At 39.1% G+C, this 14,850-nt stretch overlaps 1 protein-coding gene across 12 annotated transcripts in view; it reads left to right on the plus strand.

Annotated features, from left to right (window-relative positions):
* Window positions 1-14,850, plus strand: part of PARD3 (par-3 family cell polarity regulator) — a 444,272-nt gene that overhangs the window by 151,906 nt on the left and 277,516 nt on the right. For 5 of the 12 annotated variants that reach the window (XM_083880512.1, XM_083880509.1, XM_083880504.1 and 2 more), the window contains exon 4: window positions 8,399-8,488. The exons of the other annotated variants lie outside the window; for them this stretch is intronic. In XM_083880512.1, coding sequence (XP_083736638.1) covers window positions 8,399-8,488 — 90 coding nt within the window. The remainder of the gene's footprint in view (window positions 1-8,398; window positions 8,489-14,850) is intronic. 12 annotated transcript variants of the gene reach the window in all.

Below are 14,850 nucleotides of genomic sequence, written 5' to 3' on the forward strand. Positions count from 1 at the left end.
TCCCAGCAAGGGAAAGGTTAGCTAGATCGGGTCCAGCTGGAAAAGTAATATTCATCTGGAGTCCCTCTTTTCCCATGCACAAACACAGCCTGTACTTTGCATGTCGGGGAGGGTGTGTGTGTGTCAAATTCAATCTTCCCATATAAACATGGAAACAAAAATGAGGCTGGCCCATACCCACTGTGTTGTTTTGCGCTGTGAAAACACAATTCATCGATACAAGCAGTTGATTTATTTATGTTTCTTATCTGGCTCTTTCTTTTTTACTGCTTTTCTGTTACCCAAGTTAAACTACTTCTTCTTGTATTTCATCGCTTCAGCTGCATCTTTTTTCTAAGCATACAGTACACAAGGCGTTTTTTGTGTTGTGCCTGCGTGTTTTCTGGGAAGAGGTTGGAAGCTCACTGCAGAAGATTGTTAAAGCAGACTGATGTTTATTCCCTGCTGAAATATAAACTGGAGGCGCAGGTGAAAATTGCCAAACCTAATGAGCAATTTGGCAGATAAGACAGGATGTCAGGCAGTGACAGTTCAGCAGCGGGTGCACTGCCTGAACCAAGTTGTTTGTTTCACAGGACTGCATTTAAATATTGTAAATAAAATCCCTTTTCAGCTTCATGAGATATTGTGAAAAGGGTCATCTCTTTGTCTTGTTTTCCTTTTAAATTATTTAGCTTGTTCAAGAACTAAGACCACCCTTGGTTATTTGTCTTGGTGTGATTATGTGTAACAAGTCTCTCTGAATATTTCAGCAGATACAGTGAAAAAACACTTTTAATACATAACATTATTTGGAAAACATTATAAGAGAGGTAGAGAGGCTTGGAGAGCTGATTTTTTTCCCTTTAGGGGAATAAGGAGGCTTGAAGATCTTTTTTTTTTTCTTCAGCTGTTTAATGGAAGGGTATTGAGAAAATGAAGCCAGATTCTTCTTACATACGCACATTATTGCTGGAGACAAGCACGAGTTTCAACAAGGAGAAGGCCAGTTGGCAATAAGGAAAACCATTCTCACCTGGAGAGCCAAACAAGCTGCTCAGAGAACTTGTGGCATCTCCATGTGCTTGCAGATGGGCAGAACATGCCTGAACATGGCCCTGAACAGCCTGGTCCACCTGGTCCTTTTTTGTGTGGATTGATTAAACCAAATAACCCCCAGAGATCTCACCCAACCTTTGTCATTCTGTGATTACAAATGCAATTAATAAAAGTAAACTGTTTGCTTCTCGGAGCTATTCCTTGTAAAAGTGAATGATGTCCAAAGTGACATATTTAGCAGACAGGTGTACAAGCATATTGTGCATGTACAGCTTCCCACCCTGGTTTGTATTGTATTGCTTTGTGCCAGTGTGACACAAATCAGCTGCCTGTGCATTTTAGAAGACTGCTGCTTTTGTTTTCAGGATATGTTATAGGTGCTTCAGTTCCTTAAAAATGAGATATATATGGGGTAAATATAAGGTTCTCCTAAAGGCCAGAGGGTCAGTATCTCCCAGAGTACTGGCCAGAGAGCCTAAGAAATTACTAAGAGCTAGCTGGAATTGGTGCACTCCAGTGAATTATATGCTCAGGTGATCTGTATCATATATTTTAGCAGGACTCTCAGCATCAATTTTGTATTCTGGCCACAGAACCACAGCAATAAAAAAAAATGTGAGAATATTGTGAAGTGGGTGCACAGCTGGCTGTGAAGATGTAGTAGAGGCAGAGAAGCAATAAAATTGTTGCAGCTTCACATCATTGTTTACCCAGAAGCGTGGCTGTTGCTTTAAGGTTCCCTGTGTGCAAGTGTGCTCTTACCCTGCAATCAGCACAAGTCTATTTCTCACAGGTAAGAGCATGCATGCAGACTTTGACTGTGAATTCATTGCTATCATAAAGTTCCTGACCTTGCTTGCCTTTGAATTTGTGTCTCTTTCTCTGCTGTCTGAGTAGTTTTTAGTTGTTCACTGACAACTTAGTAGGACATATCAAGTATAGTCCTGGAGGGCTTTCTTAGTTTAAGGACTGTTTAGTATTTTAATAACTTTGAACTGGAATATAAAGTACTGCATAAAAAACTAAGATGGAGTTTCAGGCACAGTGTTTCAGCTCAGCATTGACTTTTGATACATTTGGTAAACTGTTTTGGAATCAGTGAGATGGGCACAGCCGCTGCATTTAGGAAGGAAAAGGTAATTTGCAAAGCAGTACTAATGAACAGCAAAGAACTCGATACTCTTAGAAGGGTCCTGGAAATATGGTGCATTATCACACCCTGTTCAAAAGAACAAAAGCAAATGCTGTTGTGGGCTTGTTGTTGTGAACAGGAAGGCTTAAGCTGGAGTGATCAGTTGTGGTGCCAGCCATGGAGAAGTTCTAAGCAAGTTGGAGAGAGTCAAAAGAGAGCAGAAAGAATAAGTTGCTTTGGAGACTATGATGAATTGGTAGGACTGGTTTATTTAGTTAAGGAAAGATAAAAGTAGGATCCAAGTCTTCAAATATGTTGATATTTTTCTCATTTTTCCTGTCTGATAAGAGAAGGAGAGTTGGCATTTCCTGAGCAAAAGCCATTTTTTGTAACCCACAGGGCTAAAAAGCATGTTTACGCCTCATGTAACAAGGCAGAATTTGTGGGAATGGTTCAGAGGCAGGTTCTGTGTGCTCCTGTCACTGTCCTGTGCTGAGCTCTGAGGCAGGAGGGCTGCTGGGGCCAATCTGTCCTGTTCCTGCCTAAGGCATTGGGCTGTTCAGTGACCCCACTTGAGCCATTTCTTGCATCCATTGTAAAAATGTGTATGTCTTTGCATCTCAATTTTGAGTGTTCCAAAAATCCAGCACCAAGCAAACCATTTAAAGATGGTAATGCATAAATGTGTGAATTTCAAGTATTTCAAAATTGCCTTGAATATGTCACTTCACTGATTTGATACAAGTATTTATGTAGAGTCCCAAATGTATATTTTGAGAATTAATATGTAAATATTTATGAGGTAAGGGCTTTGGTTTCATGATTTGGAACACTACATGTTAGTGTGTTGGCAAAGAACTGCAGAGGTGAGTTCATATTTGTTCTGGTCTCAAAAATGATGATCGTTTCAGCACTCTTTCCCACATATGGCCACTAGAAACTTTTTCATTCTTGTTTATGTCTCCTTGACTCTTAATACAACTCTGAGTCATTTTTATGTATGGAAATAAAAATATTTTCAAATTTTGAAGAACTAAGGAATTGAGAGATCAGAAATGGAGGAAGAGAAAGATGAGTTCATCAAACCCCAGATGTTAGAAGCTTTATCAGATCCAGTTATCTCTAGGATTAAATAGCTGATTACAAAATATAGAGAAAGTCATCCACATTAATAATGAAAGATTAGGGCTTTGCATACAGTGTTTACTGAAGTCAGGGGGAGGTTTTCTACTCTGTCTGTCGAGTTTTGGGTCAGCTCAGCTTTCCATGGTGTATCTCCTTGGTAACCTCCATTTGTGTTCAGGTGCCCATCGTTCCAGTGAAGTTCCAGGAATGAAATACAAAGGATTTCCAAACCATCATTCCCACTGTTACTCCCTTGTCAGGTTCTCCTAGTTTTTTTTTTACTGTATTGGATAATACAAAAAGAACCTTGAGCTGAGGCTTGCACCTCAGCTGTTAGCATCTGAATAAAGAAGGTTTCTCATGCATTGGAGTTTGAGAGGATTTAGCAGTCTGTTTCCTCACCTTCTGGTGCTCTTGCTGTTCAGGAATTCTTATCACATTTTATCCCTAAAGCTCTGTGAGGGCTATGATTGTTTAAAAGCCAGAGTTATTGAGTCAAAAAATCAGTACCAGGTGCTGCTTTCTTCCATGAGACTAAAGTTGATCTTTGTACAGCACAGTTCTGACTTCAGTGATCTCCAGTTGGTGTTTTCTCCAAGCTTAGTGCTCTGCTGTTAATTTGGGATTGTTAAGCAGTTTAAAAACCATGTGTTTTTGATGAGACTGTGACACGTTTGTAAAAACAAATGGATTTTAAACTGCTTAAGTTTCTAAATTAACCTTTAATATCTTCAATCTTCTTGGTATACCAGCAAGCAAAATACTGTTACTTCTAGTGGGATTAAAAAAATCCCTGAAACCAATAAAGTAAAAAATTTTAGAATTTACTGATTCTCTAGGGAAAACCTGAGTAATTGTGGTGCATTTCAAGATGTTATTCCATATGGTGAAGACTTCTATCTACACACAGTAATAACAAAAAGTAATAAAAATACATTATTGTATCTGATACCTGGTTAGATATATCAGATAGCTAGAGAATATAGTACAAGAGAGATAATAAGGAAGGATTATGAAGATGTAAGTATTAAATTTGAATAATTTAAGAAGTCAGGTTTAGATATTAGTCTAAATTTGACATCTTAAATAGATTTAATGATCACTTGAACAACAAGCTATTATGGAAATCAGAGCTGTATTCTCAGACATTTCAGCAGTCATGTGGTGGTTGTTGGGGTTTATTTTCCCATTCTTTAAACAAAAGGCAACTTTTTCCTTAATTGAACTCTAGTTTTGTGTATGCAAAAATATGATGCCATTCTATCCAATCAAGTGCTACAGTGTAGCTGCTCAAGTCTGTCATATTGATAGATACTTTCTTGCTTGCTCCTCTGTTTCTTGTAATTTCATTATAAGCAAATGAGGAGCACAGTGAAGGCAAAGGAACTTGAATCTGAAATGAGTAGGGAATGCTTTCTCACAATACAGACAACCACTCTGTGAATTTTTTACTCTATGAAGACATATGTACATATTACATTTTTTTCACCCAACAGTTTCTAAAACTTTATGCAGTATTTATAGATACTTGTTCTGAAATGTGATAAAACAGTATGCTTCAAAGCATCCTTAACATCTAGAGCCACTATTCTGCAACAGTAACTGGTATCCCAGTTGTGTTTTGCTTTGCTTTGAGGCATCAGGAATGGTCTTAAAAGGGGTGTGAAGGGTGGGCAACTGTCATTCATTACTCACAAGAAATCTTTCAACAGGAGAGGATGCAAAGTTTATCAAATGTACTTAATTACTCACTTAAGCAGTCCTAAGCAGGCTGATTTTGTGGGGTTGGTGTTTTAGGGCTGATGAAGAGGGGTGTGTGCTGGGGGCTCTGTGCCACAACATCTGTGGTGCTACTCTGTGTTCAGTGCATCACCTTGTGCATGTCTCCCTCTGCCAGAAAAACATGTGGATATTTTTGATCACAAGCTCAATGTTGTAAGATATTACACTTAATGTATATCCTTTATTAGGATAAACTTTTACTTCAGTGTGAGAATTGTTGCTTGCTTTTGTTCATAATTCACCAGGGATGTTCTTACTCTCTTCCTTATTACATTTGCAGTAGATTTACACACTCTTTTTTTTTTTTTTAAGATGGGGATGTGTTTTGGAGATAGTCCATCTCTTTGGGTGATTACTGGGAAAAAAGTTGCTTTAAATTCTGTGTCTTTTGACATGTTCCTTTGAGGAGGATGAGAGTGAGACAGATGGCTAATAGTTGAATAGGGTTGTTTATTATTTACTCTCATGCCCTGAAAAGGACTGAAACATGATATTGAAATAAAGGAGTAGGTGAGAAATAACTTTCCATTAATTTATTGCCTCATTTCATACTTGAAACAAAGACAAAATTTGTTGTTTCTCCTACTTATCTCTTTCTGTAAATCTTAAATAAATTATGCAATTAAGATGAGTGCCAGCTTCAGAATGCTGTGGGTTTATGCTAGGGGCAGATGAAGCATTCAGGGTGAGAATAAAGTGTATGTATTTAGAAGAACTTTCTTCTTTTTTCCACTGGATGCTGTGGAGGTGAGAGGCTGGGCTTCAGCCCATGGAGCTGTTCTGAGCTGAGAACCAGGCATGAGCTGTTGTCACATCTCCTGTTGTTACAGCTTGGCCTGGCTTGGTCTAGCCCAGTGTCCCCAATACTCTGCAGCCAGGGATCCTGAGCTCAGCTCCCCTTCTGTGACACTGCAAGGACAGATGGGATCCCCCTTCATGACACAGTTCCCACCTTGCTTTTATTGTCTGGACTGATGCCAGAGCTGGGCTGTTTAGGGTTGGAGTGAATGAACTCGAGCTGTGTTCCAGGTCTGTGTTTCCAGCCTCTGTTATGAATTTAGGCAACTAATTCTACCAATAGATTTGGATTGACAGAAAGTAGAAATAATTGTGTATGTAGGCAGGGAGTTGGGGACCTTGTGGGTTTACAAACAAAAATGAACAGTGGCACTTAGGTTAAGTTAAAATGTTACTACCGCTCGCATGCATACGGTAAAGGGTTGTACAAAGACAGCAAGAGCAAGCTTGCATTAACTTCCAAATATTGTGCATGTATGTCAGAAACGAGGCTTCTCAAAGCAAACTTTGGTCAACCATTAAAACCTTATCCTGAGGCACTGGATTTGTTTCAGTTCTCTGTACAGCACTCTTCATATTCACAGCTGAAAGGAAAATTGGACTCTTTTGGCAATTGCTGGGCAATAGCTGATTCAAAGCAGACTTGATGGATGAGGACAATACCAACAGACTTCAGGTTCTGTATCTGAGCTAAATGCTTAAGGCAACCCAGTTTCTTATTCTTGGACACCTTTAGGGTGTGTTCATCTGACCTGTTTTGCAGCTTATTTCAGGGTGAAATGGACCATTGGCTACAATAGGTGGACTGGCTAATCTCTCTTGTTGGGAGAGAAATGGACCAGTTCCAAAATACATGTCTGCAAATCCCATTCTGGCTGTGATTTAACTCACACTGTGAAAATAAATTCTTACATGAAAGATTTAAAAAATAAAACATTATCATGAAGTAGGATGTTGCCTTTGTTAAGCCAAATGACCTTAAAAAAGGTCATTTGCAAATTTGGAAGAGAAAGGCTAGGTGGCATTTTACAAAGCAAACAGCTCCTCAGTTTTACTTACTGAGCAATCTTGCATGGCCCCAGGAAGTTTCTATACAACCCTAATTATGCTTGGGAAGCATATTTGGGTTGGTGACAGTATGTCATGAACACAGAAAGTCCCATGTTCAATTTTCTTTCAGGGTCAGATTGGGTTTGAGACACATTGATGGAATTTTATGGTTAAACCAACAGTGCCATCTGCCTTGGGTCTGACACTGGTATCTGGTCACTTTGTGGTGCTGGTCCCAAACGAGTAGACCTCTGCAAAGGGGCAGCTGTGTTTTTTCTTGCCATGTGTTCTTAGATGTTGAAGCATCAGAGATGCCATGTGGCACTGAAAGCCAGCCCAAACCTGGATGAATAAACATGATGTGGAGTTAATGAGGTCTGAAACATGTGAGTTGTTTTCACTGCTCTATGCAGTTGAGTGTTTCTGTACGCCATTCCCTCACACACTGTGCAGGGTGTTACAGCCATCCTGCCTTTCCTGATGTTCAGGGTATCCTGGCTCCTGTGGACTTGGGAAAGTTCTCTGTGTATACACACTCAGCCTCTGGAATGGGTGGCTGTGTAAAGGAGCATCCCTCAAATACAGGCTATTAAAGTTAATGCATTTGCAAGTTTACAGACAGAAGGATGATGGGCAACAACTGTTGAAACTGTTTCAAATGAAATAACATTTGAAGCAATGCTGGCAGTTCTTTTTAGTAGATTATAAAAGAACAAAATTATGTTTATCAGTTTCTAACAAGTTGAAAAATGGACGCATGTGCCTTGTTAACCAGCCATATATAGTACACAAATAAGTCTTTCAGTGTTTTCAGTAAGTCCTGACTCTGTCTCTCTGTTTTTGGGCTTTTTGGAGGTTTTCTGTATATGAAAGCTTTTTCCACCAAATATAAAAATGATGTTAGCTTCTATTCCAACACATTTTGAGTTCTGATGTTTAAGACTTTCATTAGATGACAGAGAGATTGTAGGTCAAACACTGCCTGACTTTCACAATGATTTCCATCTGAAGGGTCTTACATAGTATAATCTCTTCATGTTTTATTTAAAATTTTAGTTGGGCTCTTGACTCATGGAAAAATAAATAAAAATGAAGGTCTTACTGCCGTGAAAAAACCATGAAACCGCTCTGTCAAATGAACTGCATGACATTTATCCATGGGAAATATCCATTAAGTGAGTGAATAAAGTTACTGCTCTAGTTTGACAGAGTAGGCAATATTTCTGTAAGCTTTGTACATGTAGATGATTTACCTCTACCTCTGTTTTAAGTTCACCTTTAAAGTAATAAAACACAAGGAGGCAAAGTCTTCCCGTAATCCTGCTTTCCCATAGCTCTTTGTTATGTTGCTTAAAACATAACATTACAGTGTAATAAGTATTTTCAGTTCTTCCACCCATAAAGGGTCGGGGGAAAATCTGTTTGCAGTTAGTGCTGGTACTGAGATATTATTTCTGGTTTGTGCTTCGGCAGTGACCGGGGGAGCAGGACGTGCAGCTGAAGGCTCGAGGAGAGGTCACTGCCAGGGTGCTGCTCCAGGAGCTCCAGGAGGAGAAGCCATGTGTAAGCAGCAATGGAGGGAAGGAGGAGGAGAAAATGGAACTGTTTAAAAACCTATTGCCCAAAAAGTGCAGGGTGAAAAAGCTTCAGTGAAGTTGCAGCTGGAAATACTCAGTGATGTTTGTTTATTGCAGCTTGGTTGTGTATTTCTTCTGTCAGCTGAAGAGTTTTATCTGAAACTGTGTCTTGGCAACTGCTGAGCAGTAGTGTGGAGTGGTGGTAGCAAATCCAGAGAACCCATAGAAAATGGGGGTACCAAAGCAGTGCATGCTTGAGCCCTGTCCTCAGTGGTGCAGGAGCAGCTGCCCTCTGAGGGTGCAGGCTGTGGGTTTGCTGAGGGTTGCTGTGCCCAGGGTGTGCCCCAGAGCCCAGGAGGGAAGCAGGGCTGGGGGCAGTGTGTGCTTTGCTGGGCTTGGACCCTGCAGTCCCTGCTGCAGCTCACTGGGTGTGAGCCCAGCAGAGCAAGCTCTGGGAGAGCCAAGCCTGTGTGTGACTTCACTGCTGTGTGGAAGTTCCATATCGTTCCCCATGGCTGTCACTGCAGGGGAGATTGTAATGCAGCTGTTTATGTGCTGTTTGCCTGGGTGGCTGCTGGTGTACAAGCCAGCTTCTAGGAGGCTTCATTCTGTGTTTTACCAGAATGATTTCGTGCGTGTGAATTTTTTGCATGGAATTCCTTTTATGGGATGAATTGAATATTAAATTACTCCTCAAACCCTGAAGGCAGTACATCAGATTCACTCATCGTGAGCAATTTGTGCTATGCTGTATGTACCATATTCCAGGTTCAGTTTCTCAGTTTTCCCAGGACTGAGATTTTGCTCCATTTGTTTCTGTTTTTCTTTTTCAAAGTCGGAATGTTTTACTAAGAGTGAAAAATATTTTTAATGAAGTATTTTAATTTGCTCTTGTGTTGTGGGCTTGTATTCCTCCCCTCATCCAGGTTTTGCCAGATGTTTTAAATATCTTCTCAGTACATATGCTTTCAAGGTTTCTCTGCAAATCCAATTGTGTTTAACAGGCACTGAGTCCTTGTGAATCAATGTTGTATTTTTCTCTATTTTATGCCTCCCAGATCTGGCAGATGTCTGGAGTTCTACAACAGCATGTTTTCGGTGTTTTCTGTATGAAAGCAGATAAGATAGGTACATAGTTAGAATTTCCTTGGAAAGGATCAGAGTTTCAGACATCTGTAGGAGGAAGGCATTTCACTGACCACATGTTTTTATAGCATTTAGTAAGTTAGTAAGTAATTATATCTAATAATTCATCTTATACTATATCAAGAGGCTTTTGTAAGGAAAACTGTATTTGTGGGGCTTTTTTTTGCCTTTTTTTGCATTTCCTCTCTCTCTCTTTTTTTTTTTTTTCCTCCTTTTTACGTCCTTGTATGTGTAACATTTAAACCAAATACAGTGTTTCATTTCTTTCCTTGGAAAAATTTCTTTAAGTCATAGTTTTAGCTAGAGGGATTGTAATTTTCATCCATAGATACAAGTGGTTAATTCAGTTTTATTTTCCTTTTGACCAGCCCAATTAAATACATTTGTTTCATTTTAGTCATAACTATTTTATTACTTTCACTGCAATGCAAACTGTTTGCTCTGTGTTTCCTTCCTTGATTTTTTCCCTCACTGTTTTTTCTATCATTTGCTTGTCAGATACCTGAAGGGTCATTTTTAACAATGAAAAGTGAGGAAATGTCAAAGGTAGGGCTGCTGATGAAGGTTCTTTGTCTTCTCTGTGCTTTCTGTCTGTAGTTATCAAGCTGCAGAACGTGAGATGCTCAGCACATGTGATGGGATGAGGCTTTAACCTCAGAGAAGGTTTGCTGGTGACTTGATGTTCCTTCCGTTTCCATTTGCTGACTTCCAGATTGAGAACCCAGTGCATCTGGGTTAACTTGATGCCTCATGGAAATTTTAGTAAGGAGGCAACCACTTTGTATCAGTATGTGATCAGAAACAGAAGGAGAATGGAAAAGAGAAGGCATGAAGAATTAAAGAATAAAGATGTATGGATCAGAAAAGGGGAGGGGGGAGGGCAGGAAGAGGAGCTAGTGGCAGGGAATGCTTACCTCCCTGGGGACAAATAATAAAAATACATAATTGTTTCCTTGATGTTACTTTGCTGTATAAACAGTTACCCTAGGACCCATGTAAATGATGTATGACTATGAGAGAGAAAGTGAGTAGGTTTCTGCTGCCCTCCTGCTCACCCTTTCTCTTTGCAAAACTCTCTGTAGAACCTGAGACCTGGTTCATGCCAGAAACTGAAGAAAAAAAAAAAAGACAAAAAAAAAAAGATAAAGACAAGAAAAGGAAGGATAATCCCACATGATTGCACTTTTGTTAGTTCTCAGGTGTTAATCACAAAATGAAGAATGGTAGTGTGTAATGTTAGATTTGTGTAAGTGCATGATGACATTTTGAATTACCTTTCCAGAAACACAAACTGTGGATTGTCTGACATAGAAGAGATTCTCTGAATTGTGGAGCTTTAAAAATGACAGTCCTGGGGCTTTGATGGATTCTCTGTCTCCTATACTCTTGAAATTAAAGTCAATATTTTTCTGTATTTCCAACAGAAGTTAAAAGACTAAATGCAGACATTATTGCATGGTGTACCTGGGCTTATATAAGTGTTTGACAGGATGATCACAAGGTGTCTTCAGAATTTGAGTTATGAGTCTTGTTTGGAGTCTCACAGTAGAGCTGCAATGCATGTAGGAAATGACTTTTTGCATACTTGGACCTATGCTTTTCTCATTTTAAGATTCTTCTGTATTTGTTTTCTTAACATTTTTTGTGCAGTTTTTTTTTCCAGCTGGTCTCTTGTTGTTTACATTCTCCATTACCACTAATTCTGTATTCTTCCTATCCTATCTGCCACAGAAATCTGTATATACTGCTCCAATACCCTTTGCCCCTGCAAACCCTCCAGCAGCCAGGTTTCCCATTCATCCATAACCCTACGTTTTGTTTGTAGGGGAGTGTGTTGTTAGGTTTGTTTTGTCTTGCTTTGTTGTGTGCTTTGATTTTTTTAAGGATTAAAAGGAGAAAATTATTTTAAAAGTTTTTTTGCATTTGTTTTTTGATTCAGCTCCTCCTTGGTGCAGAAGGAAGTGGAGGATGGACAGCATGTGTTTGAGTCACCATGGCTTGGGCTGGTCATGTTCTCCTGTGGGACTGGCTAGCGAATCAGCTGCTACCCAGGAAACTGAGGCTGACAAAAATTCTGGATTAACTTTTAATGCTTTCTTGGCCCTTTAACAGAAACTGATCTGTTTTGGCTCAGATAAAAAAAATGGATGTTTTAAGCCCTTTTCTTCCCAGAGTATTTATTTTCTTTACTGTCCTTCATGGCCAACTGCTGGCATAGCTGTATTACAAAAAATTCCTAAGACTGTATTTTGCAAGAATGGCTTCAAGTGTGCTCTGACTTAATTAGTAGGAAAAACCAGCTTATATCTTTGGCTGTATTAGGGGCTTCATGCTGTTGTGTGTGACTACTTATTGTTGAACATTTAATGCAGAAGACAGTTTACCTGACAGATGTGGTGGGGGTTTTTGAGAGAAAAATAGGTTAAATATGTAAGTCACCACATAAATGCTGAGTATGATTATAAAATGCAAAAATGATGATATAGAAATCTCTGAGGAGAGCCATGCAAGACTGCCTGTGGGCTTAGGATTTTAGTCCTTTGCTTTTACAGCAAGACACTAGAAATGCTTATGCAATATTCATTCAGGATATACAGCAAATTGGCATTTGGAAGCATTCAATTTTCCTCATAATTGTTCTCCATTCACTTGGCCGATTATCAGTAATTTCAGGGAATTAAAGATGCTCTTTTTAGAAGTTTCTAGTGAACTCTTTAGAATTGTCAAACAATAACAAACCTGCCACTTAGGCAGCAATTTTCCCTCTTGCTGTCCTCACACTGATGTTAGATTGCTGTTTGGAAAGGCTAGACAAGCAAACTGCCATGTAGTAAATCAGCAGGAAAATTTTTTCAGGCTCATGCTGCTGAGTGAATTTTGATCCAAGAATTTTTGTGTTTGTTTTGTTCATGCAAAGACTTTAATCCTTCAGTTTGAGAACAGAGAGGTCGGTTTTCTTTGATAGCAAATCTGCTAAAAGTGTATTTTGTTAAAGAACTTAGTATTATATTTTTGTGGATTAAGCTTGTTATCCTTCAGTCATCTCTAAGTGAATCCCACCAGAATGCAATTCAAAGCGTATGATGTCCAGCTCTTTCCTTTTCCTCTGCTGTATTGTGAAAAGGGAATCAAAATCATTAAAAACCTCTCAGGAAGGGTGTTGGGAAGTGCTGTTTACTGAAAAGGTGGTTCTCTGTCCTCTCAGTGTGTGTCACTGGACTTCCTAAAGCACAAAACGTGCACAGGGACAAGGACTGCAAAATGCCTGTGGTCAGAAAGGGGACTGTTTTATGGTGATCTGTGACAGCTTGGTCCAGTGACCCGGTGGAGATATATATTATGTACCTCCCTGCAGGTTTTGGATGTGCTGAGCATAATCATTTCTCAGTCTCATGGTCTCTGCCTCCTCCTTTCTCCTGTAGTTAGCAGGCCAAGGGGCCAACATGCCAGTGCTGTCCCTGTGCCCACCAGGAGTGAGGAGTGTGGCCATCTGAGTGCCCATGGGCTTGGATAGTTTTGGTTTCCATTTCCAGCCCTGCCGAGATGTTGCTGCTGAAGAGAAGCAACAGAGCTGTCCAAGATGTTTAACTGCTTTTCTCCTCAGCTATGTGGAAACAGTAAAAAACTCTTTACATTTGATAGGTGGTTTTAGTCCAACATTCATATTTGAGATAACCCAGCTGCTTCTGAGGAACATGAGAGCAACCTTCCTTTGCACAAATCGTTTTAGTCATCTCTGAAAAAGCACATACATCTGTTTGGTTTATTTTAATCTTCTCCTAAATCAGAATTGCCATAGTAGTCACACAAAAAAAGTACAATGATGGTTGTTTCTGAGTGATGATAAAAACTGAGGGAAGTTTGTGAGGCTTGCTTGGTGCTGGGCATGGAACAAGATGCTGCCCAATCTGTCCCCCCTTGAGTGTTTTGTAATACCTGCAGCCAGGAGTTGTTCCTCCGTGAGTGGTCTTTTATTTTCTTGGCTTTTGCTTGATAAACCCCCCCCACTTTTATTGAAAATGTTCTGTTGTGGAAGGGATAGAACACCCTCCATTATTGAGATTCAGGCTTCATTTCCCATGTATGCAAAGTCTTGGCTTCCTTTTTAAAATTGTTGAGAAGGTTTGAATTTTGTATGTGTTGCATGACCAATGGCTAAGTTTTCTCTCCTAAGTTTGAACTTGAGAATGAGAATGTAAAACATCCTTTGGAAGTATTTTCAAAAGCTTGAAAAATACATAAATCAAAATCTAATCTGACCAGGGGAAAAAAAAAAGTGAACTCTGTCATGAATTAATAACTTCTAAAATAGTTCTAAAAATTCCAGAGAAGAACACAAAGTAATGAACTTGTCCTCAGACAACTATTTAGTTTCAGAAACATTTCAGAAGTATGTTTTCTGTTTATGTGAATTATATAAAAGATGATGTTTCAGTTTTTCTACAGACAAAATCTAAACTAAAGATAATATCTGTATCTGTAGGAGTACAAGTTTACTTTTCTGGAATGACTTTAAAAAACATCTGCAGGAGCATTGTCTTAGGTAGCCTTTGTATTTGTAGTGATGAGTATCTTAGATATTACTTAATGCAGTAGATTTTTGACATCTCATATTAAATATTAAATATACTAGCTCTCATATAGTTGTAAAAATACTCTGCCTTCAGAGATTACATAAAGGTAGCTGAACAATAATGACCTGTTTTTCTGCTTTCTTATTTTACTTACAACACAAGGTAGCTACTTTTATTAACCACTAAAGTGGTTTTAATCAGAATCACCATGTTTAATGTAAAAATGGTGTAGAATGAGAATATTGTGAGTAGATTTTCAGATTTTTAACTAAGCACTTCAGAAAACAAAGGTGGTTCCTGCTGGAAGCACACTGACCGTGTGGTGCACACTGCAGAGATCTGTGGGAGGCTATGAGTGTTCTTCCACTCACAGTTGTGCATGTTCCTTGTGGTTATTCTGTGAATGGCCAGATGTTTTGCACAAGCCATGTAAGGATGCATGGAATGAAATCAATATGATAGGAAGGTCTTATTACTAGGAAATGCTCTAAATTATAATGTAATATAAAAATTATGATAATAAGACTTGTTCCCTAAAACCTTTGCTCTCAGGTAGGTTAAAGAAATAGCTCCATCAGTACAGGAGATGGCTCTCTTCTCTCTGTGGCTTTCTTTTGTTGGTTATGCA

The sequence above is a fragment of the Zosterops lateralis genome (assembly GCF_965231275.1).
Source record: "Zosterops lateralis genome assembly, chromosome: 1".
Lineage (NCBI taxonomy): Eukaryota > Metazoa > Chordata > Aves > Passeriformes > Zosteropidae > Zosterops > Zosterops lateralis.